The 25810-nt window shown below is 37.5% G+C and overlaps 1 protein-coding gene across 4 annotated transcripts in view; it reads left to right on the top strand.

The window, feature by feature from the left end:
* ARID4A (AT-rich interaction domain 4A) overlaps positions 1-25810 on the top strand; it is a 74580-nt gene that overhangs the window by 6804 nt on the left and 41966 nt on the right. For 3 of the 4 annotated variants that reach the window (XM_033187904.1, XM_033187902.1, XM_033187903.1), the window contains exons 5-11: positions 703-793; positions 12696-12775; positions 12865-12959; positions 17396-17528; positions 22146-22225; positions 23728-23804; positions 24208-24374. In XM_033187904.1, the coding sequence (XP_033043795.1) occupies positions 703-793; positions 12696-12775; positions 12865-12959; positions 17396-17528; positions 22146-22225; positions 23728-23804; positions 24208-24374 (723 nt within the window). Of the gene's footprint in view, positions 1-702; positions 794-12695; positions 12776-12864; positions 12960-14190; positions 14230-17395; positions 17529-22145; positions 22226-23727; positions 23805-24207; positions 24375-25810 lie in introns of those variants that run through there. The other variant, XM_033187905.1, reaches the window with a different exon arrangement.

Genomic DNA, 25810 nt, shown 5'->3' with positions numbered 1-25810 from the left:
ATCTGAGGTGATGTTTAGCCTTCTAAGTTGAGTATCATAACCATCAATCTTCAGTGGTTCTAATTTACCAAGCAAACTATGTTCACTTCCTAATTCAATTTCATGAATACCTAGATTATGTTTTCCAGCCATTTCTGGCCATTTGTTTATGTAATAAATCTGTTATATCAGAGTACCATTTTGGTTAATATCTGATATACAAAGGTCTGGAAACTGAGAGAAGGTCAACTGGTCCATCCCTATCTCTCCAGGTGAACCTTTATCTAAAAGATTCCTTAAATATGCTGAATCCAATATTCGTATTTCTGTGAAAGAAAATTGATGCTATTTTGGTTGTCTTATAATTTTACAGTTCTTCTATTTAATTTTCTTGAAGGCAGTGTGATATAGTGGAAAAGCTCTAAAGTAAGATTTAAGAGACTGGGCTGTCATGCTGGACTCTGCAAATTATTTTCTCTTTCTGAACTGCAATTTTCAGTGTGTAAAGTAAGGGTAATAATAGCTACCTAAATTTTGTCAGTGTTTTGGGGCTCAAATTGCATAATACATAGATAAGTACTATGAATGCTAAAGATCTAAGACAGTGTAAGAGAATTATCATAAGTATGGTATTTATTTTTCTTACCTAGATAATAGAATTGGTGGAAGTGATTTGGTTTATTTGTTTAAATTTGGTAAGGAAATTTGGATTTCACATTTTAGGTTGGAGCTATTGTTGAAACAAGGACATCTGATGGATCTTTTCAGGAAGCTATTATCAGCAAGTTGACAGATGCTAGTTGGTATACCGTGGGTAAGTAATTAAGTAATTTAACACATTTAACACATAGATTTGATTTGGACTTTGCGTGTATCTGTGTTTTGTGGATAGACCAAATCATTGTGTTGGTGGAGAAATATGTATTATTTCCTATCAGTTTACTGGATATAGCTGGCTAAAATTCTAAGAATGTCCTGTAGGTAACAAAAATAATTATCTTTTACAGTAACTTGGCCACTTGTGTCTATTTCATCCAAGAATGTACTTCTATTTTAGGTTATTTTAATGTTTCTCTTCAAGAAGGTTAGATCACATTATTGTGATCACTTTTTCTATTAAAATTCTGTAGTTGTGATCTTTATTGTATTGCTACGTATTTTATATAAGGGTAATGTAGATGTTGCCAATTTACAGATTTAAAAAATCTTGACCATAGTAGATTCAAGAATAGGTGATTGTAACTTAGTTTTTGATTTTTGACACAATGTGGGTGCTCATATTGACAGCTTTCAAGGTCGGATACGGTGGCTCATGCCTGTAATCCTAGCACTTTGGAAGGCTGAGGCAGGTGGATCACTTGAGGTCAGAAGTTCAAGACCAGCCTGGCCAACATGGTGAAACCCCGTCTCTACTAAAAATACACAAATTAGCCAGGTGGTAATGACGCATTCCTGTAGTCCCAGCTACTCAGGAGGCCCAGGCACGAGAATTGCTTGAGCCTAGGAGGCGGAGGTTGCAGTCAGCCCAGATAGTGTCACTGCACTCCAGCCTGGGTGACAGAGTGAGACTCGTTCTCAAAAAAAAAAAAAAAAAAAAAAAGCAGCTTTCAAGAAAGAGATAGATGTTCCTAATATGAATGCATTCTTAACATTCCATTCATAATCTTATACTGTCTTTAGATAACTTTATTGTATTAATAGTAAGAAGCAACAAGTGTCATAATACGTGTAAGTTAAAACCTAAAAGTAGTACTTAAATAGTTGCTGTCATTATGTTGATGAGAATAACATTAGGTAACATTTCCAAATCTCCTCTCAGTACTTTCAAACTACACAGTCCTGTGGATATCATCCAATCTATAGCATTGTTGGTTTTTATACTTATTTCTTCATTTAAGAGGTATAATTATTTTGTGGTTTTCTTGTAGAAATAAAAGAAATGACCATTTAGGTTTACTTTTAGTTTACTTGATTTGTTGCTTAGGGTAAAAATCATTCCAGTTGATGCTCAATGTTGTGAAGAACTATGCTTTGGTTAAAAATTTCTCTGTCTTTCCCTGTGCCTTCTATTAGTAGTACCAGTTTGCTGTGTGTAACAACTTTTTTCGAACCTCTTTTGTTCTTCCTGTACTTGCTAGAATTTAGTGTTGGTTCACAATGGTGCTATTATTCTGAACTACATATTTTTAGGAAACTTAGTTGTGGCTATTGATATTTGTTAAATATTTAAAAACTAAGTGGCCAAATGTGGTGGCTCGCACCTGTAATCCCAGCACTTTGTGGGGGCGAGGTGGGTGGATCACTTGAGGTCAAAAGTTCGAGATCAGCCTGGCCAACATGGCAAAACCTCATCTCTACTAAAAATACAAAAATTAGCTGGGTGTGGTGGCGGGCGTCTGTAATCCCAGCTACTCATGAGGCTGAGGCGGGAGAATCGCTTGGATATGGGAGGCAGAGGTTGCGGTAAGCCTAAATCATCTCATTGCACTCAGCCTGGGCAACAAGAGCAAAACTATCTCAAAACAAACAAATAAAAACTAAACTTAATGTTAACTCTTAGAGATTAAGTAAATATACCTTTGCTGTATTAAACTAAGACCTGATAAAAATTACAGGTGTGTGTAGAATCACTGGAAAATATATGATGGATATTCAGATACTAATATTGCACATTATATTGTATTCACTATAAAGGTTGTACTCACGTTACTTATGAAGCTTTACTGATAAAATGCGTATGCTCAACAGAAGGATTACTTTTCAAGTTTTCTCATTTTGGGTTTCTTCATCCCAGAGTAGTTATTCAATTATAAATAGCAACCTTTGTCCTCTACATGAATAGCATTTTAGTGTTTCTAAAAAGTAGTCACTACTAAGCATTCTCTATGTTGATTTTCTGTGTTGGATAATTACAGAAGAAATTGTATAATTCTTGTTCTAAAAGAGCTTTAGAATCTTAATTGCATATAATGGAGGTATCAAGCATTAGTGTACATAAGAATCACTTGGTGCTTGCTTAGAAAAATGAGGATTTGAGGACCCCAAGCCTCTCCAAATAGTAGGCCTGGGGTTGGCAATACAAGAATGCTTTAGTAAGCTTGTCAGTGATTCTGATGCAGGTAGTTCATACTTATAAAAAAGAGGGAGAAACAGATTTATTTGGGAGACAAATTCAAAATATTAAAGATTTTTGCAGCTACGTGCATGAAGAAAATTCATAAAAAGGTTTTTTTTTTTTTTTTTTTTTTTTTTTTTTTTTTTTTGAGGCGGAGTCTCGCTCTGTCGCCCGGACTGGAGTGCAGTGGCCAGATCTCAGCTCACTGCAAGCTCCGCCTCCCGGGTTTACGCCATTCTCCTGCCTCAGCCTCCCGAGTAGCTGGGACTACAGGCGCCCGCCACCTCGCCCGGCTAGTTTTTGTATTTTTAGTAGAGACGGGGTTTCACCGTGTTAGCCAGGATGGTCTCGATCTCCTGACCTCGTGATCCGCCCGTCTCGGCCTCCCAAAGTGCTGGGATTACAGGCTTGAGCCACCGCGCCCGGCCATAAAAAGGTTTTTAAAGGCACTGTTCCATTCAGAAAACTCAAGATAGCACTGCTATGAAGAACATTTAGATATTGAAGGAAGTGGGTCACATAAAGAATGATCAGAGTATAATGACCTGAGTTACCAGTTGATTTAAAAAAACGGTAAAATGAAATGTAAAACCTCTTGGCTCATGAACATCCTGTATTTTTCTTTCAGTGAGTACCCACTATGTATTGGGTTTAATTGCTCTTTTCTGGAATTTTTCTTGATTTCTAGTTTCTAGCAAAGTATTATATGGGTATAATCAGAAAAGTTTTCAAAGTGTTTATGACCTCCATTACCTTTTTGGTTTCATGAGATACCAGAAATTATGTCAGATTATTAAAAATAAAACAATAGGATACCACATTGCTGATTTTGATCAAATAGGAGTTATGATCATTAGTGATCTAAAGTTATTAGAATCAGTTATAGCAACTGCTTCTTACATAATATAGGTGTCAGTTTCCCTTCTGTTAAACTTGATTAACCAATTTTGAAGGAGATTATGAATATAGTATGACTCAGTTTTTAAAATATCTGGTAATATCTTACCCTCTGATGGTTTATTTCTTGTTTTTTTGTTTGTTTGTTTGTTTTAGAGGCAGGTCTTGCTCTGTTGGTTTTGTTCAGTAGCACTATCATAGCTCCCCGCAGCCCTGAATTCCCTGGGCTCAAGCAATCTTACCGTCTTAGCCTCCCAAAGTGTTGGGATTACAGGTGTGAGCCACTGCTCCCGGCTTCCCCTTTTAATGTTGAACAGTAAACAGCACCAACTGAAAGGGATTTTTTGTTTTTGTTTTTGAGCAATAGAAATATTTCCTCTTCTTACCATTCCTACCATAGTTTATTCATTGATAGTTCTTGTCCTTGCCATTAAAGATAAGGAATCTGTAATATATGGAAGTGTGTTACCTGTTCAGTCATTCAAAAGATGTCAAATTGAGCCAAGATATTGGATCAATTTAAGTCTTTATGAGCAGATGAATGGGCTCTATGAGAGATTTGGGCTGGATAGAGCCCAAATCTCTAGTTATGTTTAAAGAAAAAAGGAGGCCAGGTGCGGTGGCTCAAGTCTGTAATCCCAGCACTTTGGGAGGCCGAGACAGGTGGATCATGAGGTCAGGAGATTGAGACCATCCTGGCTAACACAGTGAAACCCCGTCTCTACTAAAAAATACAAGAAAACTAGCCGGGCGAGGTGGCGGCGCCTGTAGTCCCAGCTACTCGGGAGGCTGAGGCAGGAGAATGGCGTAAACCCGGGAGGCGGAGCTTGCAGTGAGCTGAGATCCTGCCACTGCACTCCAGCCTGGGCGACAGAGCGAGACTCCGTCTCAAAAAAAAAAAAAAAAGAAAGAAAGTAGTAAGCAAAAACAATGTGTGTAGTCCTATGATAGGCTTTAACTCATTTTTAAATGGCCTTCCCTAAGACTTAGTTCTCCCATGATATTTTCTTAATGTAATTATGTATTTAAGTGTTAATTTCTTAAATTTACAGATTCCTGGAGTTTTTTTTTTTTTTAACCTTAGCTGCTGAGGGACTTCTGTAGTTATCACAGATGATTCTATGAATAACAAAACTATTGAAGCTAAAGCAATCTTGATCAAGAAGAATAAAACCGGAGACATACCATCTGATTTCAGAATATACTACAAAGCTATAGTAATCAAAACATCATGATACTGGCATAAAAACAGACACATAGACCAGTGGAACAGAATAGATATCCCAGAAATAAATTTACCTATTTATGGTCATTTGATCTTTGACTAGGGTGCCGGGAGCACATACTGGGGAAAGGACAGTGTCTTCGTAAATAGTGTTGGGAAAATTGGGTATCTACATGTAGAAGAATGGAAGTAGACCCTCATCTTACCGCATATACAAAAACTAACTCTAAGCAGATCAAAGACTTAAGACCTGAAATTGTCAAACCACTAGAAGAAAACATAGAGGAAAAGGTTTTATGACATTGGCCTGGGCATTGATTTTTTTTTTTTTTTAATGACCCCGAAAGCAAAATTAGATACCTGGGATTACATCAAACTAAATAGCTTCTACACAGCAAAAGAAACAATGAAGAGAGTGAAGAGACAACCTTCGGAATTTGAAAAAATACTTGCAAACTATGTATTTGATAAGGGATTCATATCCAAAATTTATAAGGAACTTAAACAACTCGATAGCAAGAAAACAACCTGATTTAAAAAATGGGCGAAGGGCTGGGTGTGGTGGCTCACTGAATGCCTGTAATCCCAGCACTTTGGGAGGCCGAGACAGGTGGATCACTTGAGGTCAGGAGTTCGAGACCAGCATGGCCAACATGGTGAAACCCCATCTCTACTAAAAATAAAAACATTAGCTGGGTGTGGTGGCTCATGCCTGTAATCCCAGCTACTTGGGAGACTGAGGCAGGAGAATCATTTGAACCTGGGAGGTGGAGCTTGCAGTGAGCCGAGATGGCACCACTGCTCTCCAGCCTGGGTGACAGAGTGAGACTCCATCTCCAAAAAAAAAAAAATTATTTAATATTAATAGTATGTATTTATGTTATGCAACATATTTTGAAATATGTATACATTGTGGAATGGCTAAGCAAGCTAATTAACAGGTGGATCACTTCACAGGCTTATTTTTTGTGTGTGGTGAGAACACTCAAAATATACTCTCAGCAATTTTCAAGTACACAATGCATCGTTATTGGCTAAAACCATCATGTTGTACAATGGAGCTCTTGAACTTATTCCTTCTAACTGAAATTTTGTATCATTTAACCAACATTTACCCAATCCCTCACCCCCACCTCCCCAATCAAGCTGCCCCCACCCCTGATAACCAACATTTTACTCTCTAACAAGAGTTTGACTTTTTAAGTGAGATCATATCATATGGTATTTGTCTTCCTGTGCCTGGCTTATTTCACTTGGCATAATGTCCCCCAGGTTCAACCATGTTGTTACAAATGTCACGATTTCCTTCTTTTTAAAAGCTGAATAGTATTCCATTATGTATATATGTTATGTCACATTTTCTTTATACATTCATCTGCTCATAGAGACTTAAATTGATCCAATATCTTGGCTATTGTGAATAGTGCTGCAATAAACATGGGAGTACAGATACATCTCTGACATACTAGTTTCATTCTTTGGTTATATACCCAGGAGTGGGATTGCTGGATCATATGGTAGTTCTGTTTAGCTTTTTGAGGAACTTCTATGCTATTTTACATGATGGCTATGCTAATTTACTTTCCCACCAATGGTGGGCAAGGATTCCCTTTTCTCCATATCCTTGCCAGTGCCTGTAACCTTTTATCTTCTTGATAATAGCCATTCTAGGAGGTGTGAGATGAAATCTCTTTGTAGTTTGTATTTGCATTTCCCTGATGATTATTACTGATGTTGAACACTTCTTCACATACCTCTGGGCCATTGGTATGTCTGCTTTTGAGAAATGTCTATTCAGGTCCTTTGCCCATTCTTTTTATTTATTTATTTATTTATTTATTTTTAGATGGGAGTCTTGCTCTGTCCCCCAAGCTGGAGTGCAGTGGTATGATCTTGGCTCACTGCAACCTCCACCTCCAGGGTTCAAGCAATTTACTCCATTATATGAAGAATTCTGTAATTTTGTTCATCATAACTGCTGTATCCTGATATAACAATAGTGATACTTAATTTTCCAAAGACAGAATTCATTACTTCTCTGACTTCATTTTATACTTCTGTTTCATGCCTATTATGTCTTTTGATACCCCCCCAACTAAAATGTAGCTCATCAGTTAACTTTCTGATTCTCAGTTTCTTTATCTATAAAAGGAGGATAGTGGTTCCTACTTTGTAGAGGCTGTTGTGAGGATTAGGACATGGTAGAAGCTTAATAAGTGATAGCCAATTATATTTTAGATAAAATTAATTTACTGTTATTATTTTACTATCTTTCAGTATCAGTGCTGTGATAACAGGGAAATGGGTCTTTTGTATTCAGTAGTTGATCAGATCCTTTCATTTGAATTCTAGCTGCTTAGGGTTAGGATTTGTGTGTTTGTTTGCACTGGCATTATTTTGTCTATTGTGTTTAGTATGGTTGGTGCCACTGTGAAATTCTCAGCTTTGTCATTTTCCTCTTAATAGATTTTAATATTTTAATCCCTATTAGGATTCTCTAGAGAGCCAATAAGATATAGATAGATGCTAGATAGATAGATTGATATGAGAGGGGATTTCTTAGAGGTCCCAACCTTTTTAGCACCAGGGACCGGTTTCGTGAAAGACAATTTTTCCATGGGTGGGAGTGCTGGGGGATGGTTTCAGGATGAAACTCTTCCACTTTAGATCATCAGGCATTAGCATCTCATAAGGAATGCACAACCTATTGCTAGATCCCTTGCTTGGGCAGTTCACAAGGGTTTGCATTCCTGTGAGATTCTAATGCCACTGCTGATCTGACAGGAGGTGGAGCTCAGGTGGTAATGCTTACTTGGGCACCACTCACCTGCTTTGCGGTCTGGTTACCAACAGCCATGGTCTGGTACGGGTTTGTGGCCTGGGGGTCGCATACTCCAGTATTAGACAAATTTGCTCATGATATTATGAAGGCTGAGAATGACCATGACAGGCTGTCTGTAAGCTAGAGACCTGAGATGCCAATAGCTAGGCTCCATCCAAGTCAGAAAGCTTTAGAACCAGGGAAGCTGAGGATATAATTCTCAGTCCCAGGCCAAAGCCTTGAGAATCTGAGGGACTGCTGGTGTAAGGTGCAGAGTCCCAAAGCCAAAGAGCCTGGAGTTCTGATGTCCAAGGGCAGGAGGAGAAGAGTATCCCAGCTCCAGGAGAGAGGAAATCCCTTTCTCTCATTTTTTGTTCTGTCTGGGCCCCCGGCCAATTGGATGGTACTTGCCCACATTGAGAGTGAATCTTCCTACTTGGTTCATTGACACACGTGCCAGTTTCCTCTGGCACACCCAGAAGTAAGTGCTTTACCACTTCTCTAGGTATTCTTAATTCAGTCAAGTTCACATCTAAAATTAACTGTCAAAATACCTAACATAATAACAGAGATACCACTTTTGGTTATATGTATGTTCTGCTAGACTCAATGAGCAATCTATTCAAAAGCCATTTTTGGCAAATACAAGGCATTTCATAGAATTATTAAATCCTTGTAGTCTGACTTTTTTTGGTCTTAGCATGCTGTAGAAGACAACTAAAAAAAAGCTAGACTTGCTATATACAACATTAATTATTTCACTCTTACAAAAATTATACTCTTCAGTGCCTACAAATGTTGTGTTCTTTTAGATGATAATTCTAACATGCAAGTTAAGAGAGGAAGTTTATTTTAGATGGAGCTTCTTCATGGTTTTGATAATCAGGGATGTCATGATTAATAAGTTCATAATGTTGGTTTTATAAAAAATATAGGAATATAGAAACAGGGTCTCACTTTGTTGCCCAGGCTGGACTGCAGTGGCAGTGATAGCTCCCTGCATTCCTGAACTCTTGGAATCAAGTGATCTCAGCCACTCGAGTAGTTAGAACTGCAGACACATGCCACCACACCCAGCTAATTTTTAATTTTTTTTTTTGTAAAGACGGAGTCTCACTGTGTTGGCCAGGCTGGTCTCCAACTCCTGGACTCAAGGGATTCTCCTGCCTTGACCTCCCAAAGCACCAGGATTACAGGTGTGAGCCATCACACCCCCCTATTGTTGAGTTTTCTGTTTGTCTTTCAGAAAATCTTGAAAAATTACATTATTTAACAAATTTACAAAGTACTCAAAAACCTATTTGTATAATTTTGTGAATTAAAAAAATCTTAGTCTGGGTGCAGTGGCTCATACCTGTAATTCCAGCACTTTGGAAGGCCAAGGTAGGCGGAACACTTGAGGCCAAGAGTTCGAGACCAGCCTGGTCAACATGGTGAAACCCTGTCTTTACTAAAAATCCAGAAGTTAGCCGGGCCTGGTGATGTGCACCTGTAATCCCAGCTACTTGGGAGGCTGAGGCACAAGAATCACTTGAACCTGGGAGGTGGAGGTTACGGTGAGCCAAGATCATGCCACTACACTCCAGCCTGGGCATCAGAGTGAGACTGTGTCTCTAAGTAAATTAATAAATCTTACACTATTTCTTTTTGTTCACTTAAAGTTGGGAGGGTTCCTATGTAAAACTGTAAAATAGTTGTTTGTATCATAATCCCCTTTTGAGAAATCCCTTTTTTTAAAAAAATATTTCTATCCATGATAAGGTGTATTTAAGTGAAATGAATTTTTCCTTCCAAAAATCTGATTTTATTTCAAAGTGATTATTGAAAATTTTAAATTGTTGAAATACAGAAATTGCTGAAATATTTTGTTTGAAATGCTGAAATTGTTCAAATTTTTCATCAGAACATTTTGGTTTAGGGCTGCCATTGATTAATGATAAAACACTATGGAAAATATTTTGTTATATAAATTTGGAGTGTTGGTCTTACATTCACATTTTCCTCCTTCATACCTCCATTTAAATGTATGTGGGTCTGGTATCGTCATCTTTGGTATTGTAGGCATTAAGAAAAGTTGAAAACCTTTCAGGTTTTATTCTTTTTGAAATCTTATACTTACAGATACTAATACTAACAAGAATTATATTAAGTTTGGTTTGTGATAATTTCATGATTTAAAAATTTTAAGAGAACAGTGGTTAATTTGTTAGACTTGACACTATATGAATCATAATTTTTATATCAAATATTTAGCACTCTATTACTCAAGTGCAGATCAGTGATGTAATCATTGGAGGATGTTGTGTTTTAACTTGTCATTGTGCCTGCAGCTAGTCATTAATTTCTGGATCATTGACTGTGTATAGCACAGCTGTTTTTTTAGAATAGTGGTTCTTTTGAGTATGTGCTTCAGGAGTTTTTAATTTTTTTCACATTGTCTCCTGCATGTAAGAGAATCTAAGTAGGTATCTGTAGTCTAAGAGGGAGAACTGATTGAAGTAGATAAATATTTAACATGTTGAAAGCTTTTATATAATTTTCTTTTAAAAAACTTATTCATTAAAAGTAAGTGTAGGATTTGAAGGCAAAGTGTTTGCTAATAAAACAACCTTTTAAGAAAGTAATCCAGGATTATAATTTCATAGGTAACCAATGAAAAGATTCTAAGATATCAAATGAATGTAATGTAGAATTTCTTTTTATTAGCACTAACTTATTTTGTTAGAATGGAAAAGTATCTAGAATTGTGAAAATTAGTACTAAATCTTAATAATTGTTTTTGGGTACATATATATTCTTTCTTGTTGAATGAATATGGATGTTAAGTATTTGAAGTAAAGATTGTATCTTATTTCTTCATAACCTGGGACAATGAGGTACCTTCTGAGAACATACTCTTTTTAATAAACTTTATAAATGTTGGATGCTAAAATCAGAATACAGTCACAAAAGTTAAACCTATACAGTTATCAAAATAATATATTGTTAGTGATTAGGAGAATATTAGGGATAAATTATAAAATTCCTTACCCCATTTCCTTGAAATGTTTAAACATAGTCAAGTAGTATGATTGTTTTGTTTTTGTTTTTTAGACGAAGTTTTGCTCTTGTTGTCCAGGCTGGAGTGCAATGGTGCGATCTAGGCTCACTGCAACTGCTGCCTGCCGGGTTCAAGCGATTCTCCTGCCTCAGCCTCTGGAGTAGCTGAGATTACAGACGCATGCCACCACACCTGGCAAATTTTGAATTTTTAATAGAGACAGGGTTTCTCCATGTTAGTCAGGCAGGTCTCCAACTCCCGACCTCAGGTGGTCCGCCCGTCTCGGCCTCCTAAAGTGCTGAGATTACAGGCGTGAGTCACCGTGCCCGGCCAAGTAGTATGATTTTTAAAAATATGTAGTAAAGGCCAGGCGTGGTGGCTCACGCCTGTAATCCCAGCACTTTGGGTGGCTGAGGCGGGTGGATCACGAGGTCGGGAGATCAAGACCATCCTGGCCAACACGGTGAAACCCGGTCTCTACTAAAAATACAAAAATGTTAGCCGAGCGTGGTGCTGGGCGCCTGTAGTCCCAGCTACTCAGGAGGCTGAGGCAGGAGAATGGTGTGAATCCGGGAGGCAGAGCTTGCAGTGAGCTGAGATCACACCATTGCACTCCAACCTGGGCGACACAGTGAGACTCTGGCTCAAAAAAAAAAAAAGTAGTAAAAGTGGTCTAAAGTTTCTTTTTAAAAAAACCTTTATATTTTGTTTTTATTTTTTTTGAGACAGAATCTGGTTTTGCTGTCACACAGTGACGTAATCATGGCTCACTAACCATGGTTGAGCCTTGGTTTCTCCCTGCTCAAGCAATAGTTCCACTATGGCCTCTCCAGTAGCTGGGACCACAGGTCCCATGGTGAGCCACCATGCCTGCACTAAAAACTTTATCTTTCTGTTTCCTTATTTCAACCTTTATTTCTAAACTACTCAACTGGGTACAGTGGCTGATGCCTGTAATCTGAGCACTTTCAGAGGCCTAGGCAGGAGGTTCATTTGAGGCCAGGAGTTTGAGACCAACCTGGGTAAAATAGCAAAACCCTGTCTTTTTTTTTTTTTTTTTAAATTTTTTTAAACAAACTATTTATATCCTTTTCTAACAAAAGAAAGAACTTGTATCTTATGACTTTAGAATTTGGCAGCCAGTACCTGTGTAGTAGGTTATCATGCAAATAAATAGAAGCAGTAGAATAATTCGGTAGCAATACCAGGAGTCAGTTTCTGGAAGTTAGGGGTACTCTAATATTAAACTTTTGTGGAAAAATCCATACTTTCTTTAAAATCAGGTTTTTGTTCATTCTCCTAGGATTGCAGTTAATTTAATATTTATGCTTTGACTAGGTTGCTAATGAGTTAAGAAGGTGGTTCTGTAGTGATAGAAATCAAAAAAGCCGATGGAGATACTTAAGCAGTTGTGGGCAGCCATTTAACCTGTGTTTTTGGTATCTATAGAATGAAAAATATGGCATGGTATGCTCATTGTAAAGGTTTTGAAAAATGACTAAAATAATGGTTCTTATAAATATTAAGCTCTACTTAATAACAATAATAGCATTCTGTGCTTTTAAGTTTTTATTTCATTAGTGTGCATAAATTCTCTGATATCTTGTGCTTATTATAGTGTTTGATGATGGTGACGAGCGAACATTGAGACGTACCTCGCTTTGTCTGAAAGGAGAGAGACATTTTGCAGAGAGTGAGGTAGGGTGACATGGATGGACTATTTGGATTGAACTACAGGTACTGATCTAGAGGTAAAACGTGATTTAATTAATCTGTTTCTTATACAGACACTTGACCAGCTTCCATTAACGAATCCAGAGCATTTTGGAACTCCAGTAATTGCAAAGAAGACAAACAGGGGAAGGAGGTCTTCTCTTCCTGTGTGAGTTTTTTCGTATATGGTATCATTTTAATTTCAGTAATTATAACATTAAACAAATGATTTTCTTAGGATGGCTAAATTCATTTGGGTAAGCTTTCCATAGCATATTGTATCCTTATGTTAGACATTTTACCCTGAGTGGACCTTATTCTTGATTATTCCCATTATTTGCCCAGGAATGATAACAACTCTTATTTTAAAAAGATTATTTTTGTTTTAAGTTACTTTGCCAAAGTTTTTTTTGTTTCGTTTTGGATTTTGTTTTTTGAGATGGAGTCTCGCTCTGTCGCCCAGGCTGGAGTGCAGTGGTGCAATCTCGGCTCACTGCAGCCTTGGCTAACCTCTGCCTCCCGAGTTCAAGCAAGTCTCCTGCCTTAGCCTCCTGAGCAGCTGGGACTACAGGCACATGCCACGACACCCAGCTACTTTTTGTGTGTGTGTGTATTTTTAGTAGAGACAGGGTTTCACTGTACTGGCCAGGCTGGTCTCGAACTCCTGACCTCGTGATCCACCTGCTTCAGCCTCCCAAAGTGCTGGGATTACAGGCATGAGCCACCACGCCCAGCCTGAGCCACTGCACCCGGCCCAAAATTTTTAACTGATATGATGATTTTTCTATTTTAAGTGAGTATATGTTTTTTATCTTTTACTTCAAAAACATTTCAAACTTAAAGATTGCAAGAATAATACACGAATGTCTGTGTGAATGTCTATATACTTTTTTTTTCCTTTTTTTTTTTTTTTGTGAGACGGAGTTTCACTGTACCGCCAGGGCTGGAGTGCAGTGGCACGATCTTGGCTCGCTGCAGCCTTTGCCTCCCAGGTTCAAGTGATTCTCCTGCCTCAGTCTCCTGAGTAGTTGGGATCACAGATGCGCCACCACACCTGGCTAGTTTTTGTATTTTTAGTAGAGACGGGATTTCACTATGTCGGCCAAATGGGTTTCAAACTCCTGACCTCAAGTGATTTGCCCTCCTTGGCCTCCCAAAGTGCTGGCTGGGATTATAGGTGTGAGACAATGCGCCTGGCCTAATGTCTGTATACGCTTTATCTAGATTTACTAGTTCTTAACATTTTTCACACATTTGCTTTATGATTCCTTCTCTCTATATATACAAATTTTTTTCTTTTCTTTTTTTTTTTTTTGAGATGGAGTCTCACTCTGTCGCCAGGCTGGAGTGCAGTGGCGCAATCTCGGCTTATTGCAGCCTCTGCCTCCCGAGTTCAAGTGATTCTCCTGCCTCAGCCTTCCGAGTAGCTGGAACTACAGGTGCGTGCCACCATGCCCAGCTAATTTTTGCATTTTTAGTAGAGACAGGGTTTCACCATGTTGGCCAGGATAATCTTGATCTCTTGACCTCGTGATCCACCCGCCTCGGCCTCCCAAAGTGTTGGGCCACTCCCAGCCTATAATAATTATTTTTATATTTTCTAATAATAATTTTATTTTGCTGAACTATTTGAGAGGAAGTGGCAAGCATCATGATCCTTTATCATTAAATATTTAAGAACAAGGAGATGCTCTTACATAACCAAAGTATGAATACCAAATTTAGAAAATTTAACATTGACGGACTACTATCATGTGGTTAATATTTCAAACTTTGCCAGTTATTCCAATAATAACCTTTATAGCATCCCCTAGTTCCCCTGATTCCAGGATCCAATTCAAGATCATGCATTGCATTTAGTTTATATGATTCTTGAGTCTCCTTTAATCTGAAAAAATTATGCAGCCTTTTTTTTCCCCATGACATTGACATTTTTGAAGAATACATGACAATAGTCTTGTAATCTGTTCCCTTATATAGGTTTGTCAGATTGTTTTCTCATTGTTAGATTCAGGTTATACATTATACTCCATAAGTGATGTTGTGTCCTGAAGGAAAGCCCAGCAAGAAATATTATCAGTTTGTCCCATATCTGGTGATACTAACTTTGATCAGCTGGTTAAGGTGGTGTCTGCCAAATTTTTCAACTTCAGAATTACTGTAGTTACCATTTTTCCCCTTTGTAAATCTGCGTGGAGATACTTTGAGACTACTTAAATATTCTATTCTCTGTCAAACTTCCATTTACAAGGTTTATCTACTAATAATTCTTGCCTGGATCAGTTGGTACTATTATGATAGCAAAATGCTGATTTTTCTAATTTTTCATTCTTGCTGCATTTTTTAGTTATCATTTAGCTATAATGAAATTCTTTTCCTAATGCTATGGATTCTAATTTTACTTAATGGGTTATAATTCAGGTTGTTCCAGATTTAGCCAAGGAAGCCTTTCCAGGATGGCTTCTGTGTTCTTTTGATAAGTCCTCACCATTTCTTGAGCACTTATTCACCTTCTGGCATGACAAGGTATCCTAGGCTCATGTTAATTTTTTCCTGCGCCAATCCTGGAATTGGCCATTTCTACAAGGGTCCCTCATTTATTTTAGTGGGAAATAAGATTTAGAAACCAAGATCCCAGTATTAGATATGTACTCACTGCTCCTGGGGAGTATATAATGAGTCTTTTTAAAGGCAAAGTCAAATAACACCTAAGCTGCAAACCAGAAAGTAATAAAACGCCTCTGAGGACCCTAAATGGAAATCCTAACTCAGCCATATACTAGATATATCACTTCTGGAAAATTACTTAACTTCTTATAGTTAACTGCATTTATGTATATTAACTCAAATTTTCACAAAACCTGCAAGATATTCTCAATTTATAGCTGAGGAAAATGGGAATAGTAATGGCTTGCTGGTTTTTGTATTAGATAATGTATACAATTTTCTTTTTTGTTGTTGTTGTTTTTGTTTTTTGTTTTTTTGAGACGGAGTCTCACTTTGTCACCCAGACTGGAGCGTAGTGATGTGATCTCAGCTCATTGCAACCTCTGCCTCCCAGGTTCAAGTGATTCTCATGCCTCAGCCTCCCGAGTAGCCAGGACTACACATGTGTGATACCACACCTGGCTAATTTTTGTATTTCAGTAGAGATGGGGTTTTGTCATATTCGTCAGGCTGGTCTCCAACTCCTGACCTCAAGGGATCCACCTGCTTCAGCCTCCCAAAGTGCTGGGATTACAGGCATGAACCACTGCGCCCAGCCGATAATGTATATAAATTTATCAGTGTGTAATAAGTACTCAGGACAAGATATATATTTAATAATTCAATACCCAGTATTTTCTCTATAAGCTACCTCCATAGACTTCTACTGAAAACTCCCTTATACTTATTTTATAATTTTAACAAGTTGAGTTATCCGGTTTCTCAGAGTGCAGCCGATTGGAAGATGTGTCAAAAGGAAATATAGGAAAAATTAGCAGATGCAGTCAATAAAGAAAACTGTGGAGTCTTACAGCTGAGAAGTCTATGAGAAGAAAAGGAGGACTAAAACCATAAAAATATAATGAACTAAGTGGTTTTGAGCCATTTAAGAATTAATAAGAGTTAATAACTCTGTGTACTTTAGTAAACTCCAACATTATCGATATATTGCAGGATGTCTTCAAGAAGATGTCAAATTCAATATACATTCATTAGAAGCTCAAATGGGGAATACATAGTAATTTTTATTTTAAAAGTGTAGGCTTGGCTGGGCACGGTGCCTCACACCTGTAGTTCCAGCACTTTGAGAGGCCGAGGTGGGCGGATCACGAGGTCAGGAGTTCAAGACCAGCCTGGCCAACATGGTGAAACCCTGTCCCTTCTAAAAATACAAAAATTAGCTAGGTGTGGTGGCACGTGCCTATAATCCCAGCTACTCAGGAGGCTGAGGCAGGAGAATCTTTTGAACCCTGGGAGGCAGAGGTTGTGGTAAGCTGAGATAGTACCACTGCACTCCAGCCTGGGTGACAAAGCGAGACTCCATTTCCAAATACACACACACACACACACGTATGTACATATATATATATACATATATGTATGTGTGTATATATATACACACATATATATAAATATGTATGCTTAAAATTTGTTGACACTTAAGGGTAAACTTTAGTTACCCAGATAAGTTACCTTAAGTAAACCCTTATGGGTGTTTTCATAGCCAGATATTTTTGTAGCCAGTTAGAAAATTAAAGTTATGTTATCTGGCATAAAAATAGAAAGGCAATCTTAAAAAGAAAAAAAGCGCATTTGGCATAATAAGTATTTAATGGTGTTGTAATTAGGTTTTTCTGTCCCAGCTGGTGTTGGCATGAGAGCCTAAGTCTAAGCACTCATTGATCTAGTGAAGTGGACTCAGAGTTACCATAGACAGCTCAGGACTACATACTTCGGTGAGGCTAAGGAAGGACCCATGTCTTCAATTATAATAAGAATGAAGAGGCCACTACTTCAGGGTAATCCATTAGGAATTGAATTGACTATATTAAATTCACAATATTCTGTATCAAATAATTATTTGTGTTAGGATAATGATCAAGTTATTCTAACTTTTAGTACCGAAGATGAAAAGGAAGAAGAAAGTAGTGAAGAGGAAGATGAAGACAAGCGCCGTCTCAATGATGAATTACTAGGAAAAGTTGTAAGTGTGGTGTCTGCAACTGAGAGGACTGAATGGTACCCTGCTTTGGTAGGTAAAGTTTCTTTGCAAAGTTAATCAGCCATCTAAATATTTGTTTAAAATGGATTTTTAAAAAGCATTTAAAATATTTTGAAAATATTAAACAAATTTGGACTTTATTGGAGATTTTTTAAATTGAATAATCATAGTCAGGTCCAGAATACTTCACTGTCTTCTTTGGTTATTCTTTTTTAAATTCTATATAGCCTTTTATTGAGCTCTTTTGTATTTCTTCCCTCATAATATATCCAATGGCTTTTTACTCTATTCCCATTACCATGGGTTCCCTTAACTTGATTCTTGAATTCTTTCTTTTCTATGAATCCAGACTAATTTTCCAGCACTAACTTTTATAGAGAAATATTTTTTTCTTTCTGTTGAGACAGGGTTTCACTCTGTTGCCAATGCTGGAGTGCAGTGACGTGAGCACAGCTCACTGCAGCTTCAGCGTCTTGGGCTCAGGCGTTCCTCCTGTTTCAGCCTCCCAAGCAGCTACAACTACAGACATGCACCTCCACACCTGGCTATTTTTTATTTTTTATTTTTTGTAGAGATGTAGCCTCCCGATGTTTCCCAGGCCAGTCTCAAACTCCTGGGCCCAAGCAATCTTCTCACTTTGGCCTCCCAAGGGGCTGGGATTACAGGTATGAGCCAGTATGCCTGGCTGAGAAATCTTTTTAAAATATAAATTTAGTCATGATAGTCCCATTCTCAGAAATAGAAAACCTTCAACGAGTCTGCCTAGTTGATCAGTTTTGCATTTTTTAAATGGATGTTTGAGGCCATCCCTGGCTCTCAGTTTATTTCCTATTTTTAGTGTAAACTATACTAAAGTTGTTTAACTGCCCCATATGTAGGATACATCACTCCTCTAAGTCTTTATCCCTGCCTTAAATTAATTAGCATTTACTGAGGATCTGCAGTGAGTTCAGCTTTGTTCAAAGTTCTTTAGAAGAGGCTTAAATGTATTGCCTTCAAGAAGCTTACTGTAGACATGTAAGAGATTACAGTTATTAAAGATTGTATAGTAAATAAAAAAAAATTTGGTACAGAATGGAGTAAGAAAGGATGTATGGAAAGGAGGGATTCAGCTACATTTTAAGGAATATTTTAGAAATGACAACTTTTAGGTGGGTTGGTAGAGAAAGCTAATTTTTGCTTACACAGAGAAGGAGTAAGAAGAAGAGATACACAAGAGAATTATTTCGGAGAGGAGTAAAAAATAATTGGAAATTAATGTGTGTTTTCTTCTCTTCCTACTCCTTCACTTCCTCCTCCACTTACTCATCCCCTCTTAAATATCTCTTAAAGTTCAACTCAAGTCCTACCTTCTTTGCAGGGTCTCTCTTAAATACTCTTCTTTTGTTTTGTTTTTGAGAGAGGGTCTTTGTTGCCCAGATTGGAGTGCAGTGGTGTGATCACAGCTCACTGCTGCCTTCATCTCCCTGGGCTCAGGTGATCCTCCCACCTCAGCCTGCTGAGTAGCTTGGGACCACAGGTGTACGTCAGCACACCTGGCTAATTTTTGTATTTTTTGTGGAGACGTGGTTTCGCCATGTTGTCCAGGGTAGTCTCGAACTCCTGGGCTCAAACGATGACCTTGGCCTTCCGAGGTGCTGGAATCAACAAGTGTGAGCCACTGCGCCTGGCCCTAAATACTCTTAACATAAGTATGCCCCTTTGAATTTTGGTATCACTTATCTCTAATAATAATTGTGGCACAAAATGTATCTCAAATTAGATTATAATCCTGTAAAGAGCTGAAAGTATATTTTTAGGTTTCTGTGTGCATGTAAATATATTACTCAGTTCATAGAGAATAGATTAAATTTATATGGGGAAAATCTGAAAGTCCCTTGAACCTTTCAGTTGTATAGAAAAATAAGTAATTTGGATGCAGAATATTCAGATTTTAGGTTTGCCAAGAGTTTTTTTTTTTTAATAAATTCTTTTATTTATTCAGATTATCATTTACCAGGGGATATTGAAAATAAAAAATGAGTAAGACACTATTCTTACATTTGGTGATTTTATGTATAATGTACAGAATAATCCAAGTAACAGTAATATAAAATAGTGTATGTTCAATATTAGGACTCCCTGGCCTGAGAGATTACATTTATTTGAGGAAAATACAGAAAGTCTTCACAAAGCAGGTGCTTTTGAGCTGAGCTTTGAAGGATTTAAAGATAGTAGGCAAAGCTTCACTAGAGGAAACAAAAAAATAGGTTAAAAAAAATAGCATGCCTGTAATCCCAGCACTTTGGGAGGCCGAGGCGGGTGGATCACGAGGTCAGGAGATCGAGACCATTCTGGCTAACACGGTGAAACCCTGTCTCTACTAAAAACACAAAAAATTAGCCGGGCGTGGTGGCAGGCGCCTGTAGTCCCAGCTACTCAGGAGGCCAAGGCAGGAGAATGATGTGAACCCGAAAGACGGAGCTTGCAGTGAGCCGAGATCGTGCCACTGCACTCCAGGCTGGGAAACAGAGTGAGACTCCGTCTCAAAAAAAAAAAATTAAAAAAAAAGGAATGGGTTTGTTCACGGAACTATTTGCTCTGGGAATCCATTTTGGCTAAATATTAGATGTGAGTCAGACAATAATAGGAAATATACCTGTGAACATAATTTGAATCTAGGGCGGAAGGGTCTTTAAAAGTTCACCTAGGCTGGGCGCGGTGGCTCAAGCCTGTAATCCCAGCACTTTGGGAGGCCGAGACGGGCGGATCACGAGGTCAGGAGATCGAGACCATCCTGGCTAATACGGTGAAACCCCGTCTCTACTAAAAAATACAAAAAACTAGCCGGGCGACGAGGCGGGCGCCTGTAGTCCCAGCTATTCGGGAGGCTGAGACAGGAGAATGGCGTGAACCCGGGAGGCGGAGCTTTCAGTGAGCTGAGAGCCGGCCACTGCACTCCAGCCTGGGCGGCAGAGCAAGACTCCATCTCAAAAAAAAAAAAAAAAAAAAGTTCACCTAAAGAATTTGGGCATAATTCTGCAGAGAATTTTCCAGAAGAGTGATGTTATTTGAGCTACATGTTTAGGAATGTGAATGAAGAATGGCATGTTACTAGAAAGACTGGAGGTGGCAGGAATCTATTTGAAGGCCATTAAATAGTTGATAGGTGAGGTAATTAGACCTTGGATTATGCCTATTCATCCTTTAAAATTTACTTTAAGCTTTTCCTGCCGCACCTTTTCCTTGCCCAGGTTAGGCAAAATCTCCCTCCTCAATGTTTTCATATTATTATGTGCTAGTGGTATCACTGTACTTATCCTCCATTGTGTTCTTTTTGTCTATCTTTTTATGTTTGTCCCTCCAGTACACTGTTAGCTCCTTGAGGGTTGGCACAGCTATATTATTAGTCTAATAATTACCAGCACCTAGCAAACAAACAAAAAATACTTCCATCTGGTGTTAAGACAGCTGATGTGACTGCCAAGAATATTCAATTATCTGGATATACACTGTTTAGTATGATAACCATGAACCATGTGTGGCCATTTAAGTTTAAATGTAACTTAATTAAAGTAAAATAGAATTAAAAACTCAGTCTCCCAGTTGCACCAGCCACATTTCAAGTGTTTAGCACCATAAGACTCACTGCTACTGTATAGGGCAGTGCAGATATAGAACATTTCCATCAGTGCACAAAGGTCTGTGAATGGTGCTGGAATGTAGCAGAGAGAGGTTCGTGTTAGGGAGAGCATGAACAGATACATTTAAGCAATTTTTTAAAAATATGAAGTTCTATAAAGGATACAGAGATTATTTACCAATGATACTGTTAAGATACTATTTTCAGAAGTTAAGAAATTAAAAAGTTCTTTGCTCATGTTTTAACTTGCTTTAATTACTAAGGATTGTACATATTTTGGTTAAAAAAGGTAACTTAGTTTTTTTTTTTTTTTTTATGACCAGATTTCAAAAAAGATTCTTATTCAAATATATTTTTAAAAATTATATGCCAAATTTTCATCACAGATTATACAATTTATTTTTTGGACAATAATTTAGCTTAGAATAAATCCTGATATTTTTAATGTGCTGGTCACATTTTAATTTATATTTCTTTTCTTTTTGAAATGGGGTCTCACTCTGTCACCCAGGCTGGAGTGCAGTGTCGTGATCTTGGCTTACTGCAGCCTCCATCTCCTGGGATCAGCTGATGCTGCCATCCCAACTTTTTGAGTAGCTGGGACTATAGGCACACACCACCACACCAGGCTAATTTTTGGTATTTTTGGTAGAGACAGTGTCTCACTATGCCACCCAGGCTGGTCTTGAACTCCTGAGCTCAAGCTGTCTGTCCACCTTGACCTCCCAAAGTTCTGGGATTACATGCATGAGTCACTAGACCTGGCCCTGTATTTCATTAATTATTCATTTTATAATTAATGACTACGGATAAAATAAATTTCTAGACAACCAATGTGCTAAACAAAATATATAAGGGTATCTTTTTTGTATATAATTCCTTAATAACAGGGGCTATTTATAATGAAGCTGTTTTTTGTAAAAGATGATCTGAGAAGTTAGGGGATCCAGAATTGTTCTTTTGAAAAATACTCTTTTTCTGAGCACAGGAAATAGGAATCAATCTGTTCTTATTTTGTATTTCAGGTAATATCTCCCAGCTGTAATGATGACATCACAGTGAAAAAAGATCAGTGTTTAGTTCGATCATTTATTGATTCTAAATTGTGAGTAATGAATTCTTTAATGATGTTACATGGGAGGAAAAAATATGGAATTACAATGATAGACCCCTCCCCCACCAAAACTTTATTTTTATAGTCTAATCATTTATGAACTGAGAAGTTGCTACCTAATACATTTTGACTTTTTGTAATGTAGGGTATTTTTCACTAATACATTTTGTGTAAAATCTGTGAACAACATTATGTGAGAACAGTATTAAGTTTTTTTTTTAGCGAAGCATGGTATTGATTTTTTTTCTTAATTGTAAAAGTCTATATTTTTATCATGTGTAGTATGTGACATTTATTATTAACTCCGAAGCTTATTTTTATTTTTTATTTTATTTTATTTTTTTGAGACAGAGTCTTGCTCTGTAGCCCAGGCTGGAGTGCAGTGGCGCGATCTCGGCTCACTGCAAGCTCCGCCTCCTGGTTTTCACGCCATTCTCATGCTTCTGTCTCCGGAGTTGCTGGGACTACAGGCGCCCGTCACCACGCCTGGCTAATTTTCTGTATTTTCAGTAGAGACGGGGTTTCTCCGTGTTAACCAGGATGGTCTCCATCTCCTGACCTTGTGATCTGCCCGTCTCGGCCTCCCAAAGTGCTGGGATTACAAGCGTGAGCCACTTTGCCCGGCCTGAAGCTTATTTTTTAATCTATATTACAAGGGCAATTATTTTGACTTTTTTCATGATTAAAATCCAGACTTTTGGGCCGAGCGCAGTTGCTGACGCCCAGCCGAGGCGGGCAGATCATGAGCTCAGGAGATCGAGACCTTCCTGGCCAACATGGTGAAACCCTGTCTCTACTAAATATAAAAAATTAGCCAGGTATGGTGGTACATGCCTGTAGTCCTAGCTACTTGGGAGGCTGAAGCAAGGGAATCGCTTGAACCTGGGAGGCAGAGGTTGCAGTGAGCCGAGATCGCACCACTGCACTCCAGCCTGGCGACAGAGCAAGACTGTCTCAAAAAAAATAAAATCCAGACTTAACAAAAACTTTTTCCTAACCTCATCTCTGCTTTGTGATCAAAAAAGTGAAATTAAAAAAGTTTTTTTGAGTTACAGTTCTCTGTGAAAAATTTAATACTATACTATATCTTACAGTGGTAAAAATATTTCAATATTACTATCTAGTAAATGTGCTTTTTTACTAAAATGAAAAATAAATTTCACAAATATTAAAGTAGACATTGTTATCTACAAGTGTTGAAAACATCATGCTGATATAAATTACCCCGTACTATCTGTAGCAGGACTGTATAGATTGAAATATTGTGAATGTGAGGCCCTCGATGTACTTTGAGTATATAAAACTTCAGAATTAAGATAACTAGCTTTGCCTGTATTACCTCTTCTTACCTTTTATTAAGGAGTAAGTTAAAAACATTTTATAGGCAATATTTTGATTTTGAGGTTTTTGTTTTCCTATATGTCAACATGTACTATTTAAGTAATAATTTGTATTGAATAAGTTATTTTCCTCCCCTTCTTCTTGATAATTAGTTACTCTATAGCAAGAAAGGACATTAAGGAAGTAGACATTCTCAATCTACCAGAAACTGAGCTCTCCAGTAAACCAGGTAAAATAAGGATGAATTAACCTATTATTTTATGTTGTGGCTCTATATGGAAAATAGCAAATAAAGCAAGACTGATACTCTCTGGTGTCACCATTTTAAGTGTTTAGAGTTGATAACCACTCTTACTTGATTTTTTTTTTAATGTCTAGATATATTTGATGTGTGATTATTAGATAGGTTTAATTTTTCATATTTTACCATTAAGATGTCTCACAGTATTCTGTAAAGTAATAACAAATTTTATATAACATTATAACTTATGAAATATGTTCAAGCTTACTGTATCATTTTATAAATGACAGCTGAATTTGAATTCAGATCTTCTGATTCTGAATGCCATGCCTTTTCTATTGTTCTGTGCTGCTAATTCCAAGCAACTGCTGAAGTACATTTTCACTCTTAGGGCTTCAGAAAGCAAGCATCTTCTTAAAAACTAGAGTTGTTCCTGATAATTGGAAAATGGATATAAATGAAATCCTTGAGTCATCCAGTAGTGATGATGAAGATGGCCCAGCTGAAGAAAATGATGAAGAAAAGGAAAAGGAGGTCAAAAAGACAGAAGAAGAGGTGGTAGGTATAATTTCATGTTTGTAACAAATAAAAATATCTTAATATTCTCTAGTGAAAATAATACCTTCATATATTTTTCCCTCTGTTTAGATTCTCTATTATTTGTTTCCATTTCTAGCATTGCTTGATTTGGATGTTGAGAAGGTTTTTGGCTCATAGCATAGTGTGTAAATCAGAAGTAAGAGGTTACAAGAAAATACTTTTCAGTTTGGTTAATCAACAAGTGCACACTGGTTTTTTCGGGGTCTTTTCCAAAACAACCCAGGAGGAAAAAAAAAAAGAAAGTTTTAGGTATTTTATATGTGTTAACTCATTTAAACTGCTACCGTATAAAGTAACTGTTGTTATCCTACTTTAAAGGTAAGGAAAGGGAGGTTCAGAAAAGTTAAGTAACTTCCCCAAGGTGGCACAACTAAAATGGGAAGGATAGGGATTTGCACCCAGGTCTGGCCTGTCTCAAGTTTAAAACCCCTTTCAGACATTTCACAATATTTCAAGGATAATTAGGGGGAAAAAAATCTTATCCAAACCCCAAAGACAATTTCATTTGGCAATTTGATAAATCATAGAAAAGATTTAGATTGTATGTTCTAAGTGCTAATGGTTTTCTTAGTAATATTGCCATGTCATTTATAATGTGCATATAATTGTAGGAAATCATCCATGGAATACTGCATGATTGCTTATATGAATACTGTTGTCTGTTCTGCAATGTTGTATCAAATGGGGTAAACTGTCTAGTATATTTTTGGTTGTTATGGGGTAAAAGAGCTTAGGGGCAAGACAAAGACAATGAATTTACTGAAAAGGGGGACCTATTTGAGCATGAAAAATATTTGGAAAAATGTGGGATGCTTCTGTTTTAAATACACAAATATGGATTTATGAAATGAAATGAGTATATTCGAATGTGATGAAGGGCATACGCTATTTCTTTCCTTTTACTTCCCCTGCAGTATTTGGTTTTTTTACACTCTGAAATCAGAATGGCGGTTCATACTTACAGGCTGCCTACAGAGTTGCCATAGTAACATGCTGTTGGTTTTAAGTGAGCATGCTCGGAAAGACAGGAAGGTTTAGCAGAGGCTTGGCAGGTTGCCAATGGAGGTTTGCCAGATGCTTTGAAATGGGCTGTCTTTCTTTTCCTTTCATGTAATGTCTGATTTTTATGTGGAAGAGAATGTAAGTAGTGCTGTATAACCCTGCGGATGCTATGCCCTAAGAGGGAAAGCAAATATTTGCAAGTCAGACTGAAAAATGTCCAGACCCTGTACTGATTAAGTAGAAGGGGAATCTAACCACTTTGCATTTGAAAGAAAATGCAGCATATAGGTAAGATTTTTTTTTGTATGTATAGTTACCAGTTTGATTGCCAAAGACGGGATTAAATAAGAATTTTAGGTATTGATGATGTAGCTGATATGGAAGGACTCAGA

The sequence above is a fragment of the Trachypithecus francoisi genome, unplaced genomic scaffold (genome assembly GCF_009764315.1).
Source record: "Trachypithecus francoisi isolate TF-2019V2 unplaced genomic scaffold, Tfra_2.0 Lachesis_group3, whole genome shotgun sequence".
Lineage (NCBI taxonomy): Eukaryota > Metazoa > Chordata > Mammalia > Primates > Cercopithecidae > Trachypithecus > Trachypithecus francoisi.
This window is presented reverse-complemented; position numbering and strand designations above follow the sequence as displayed.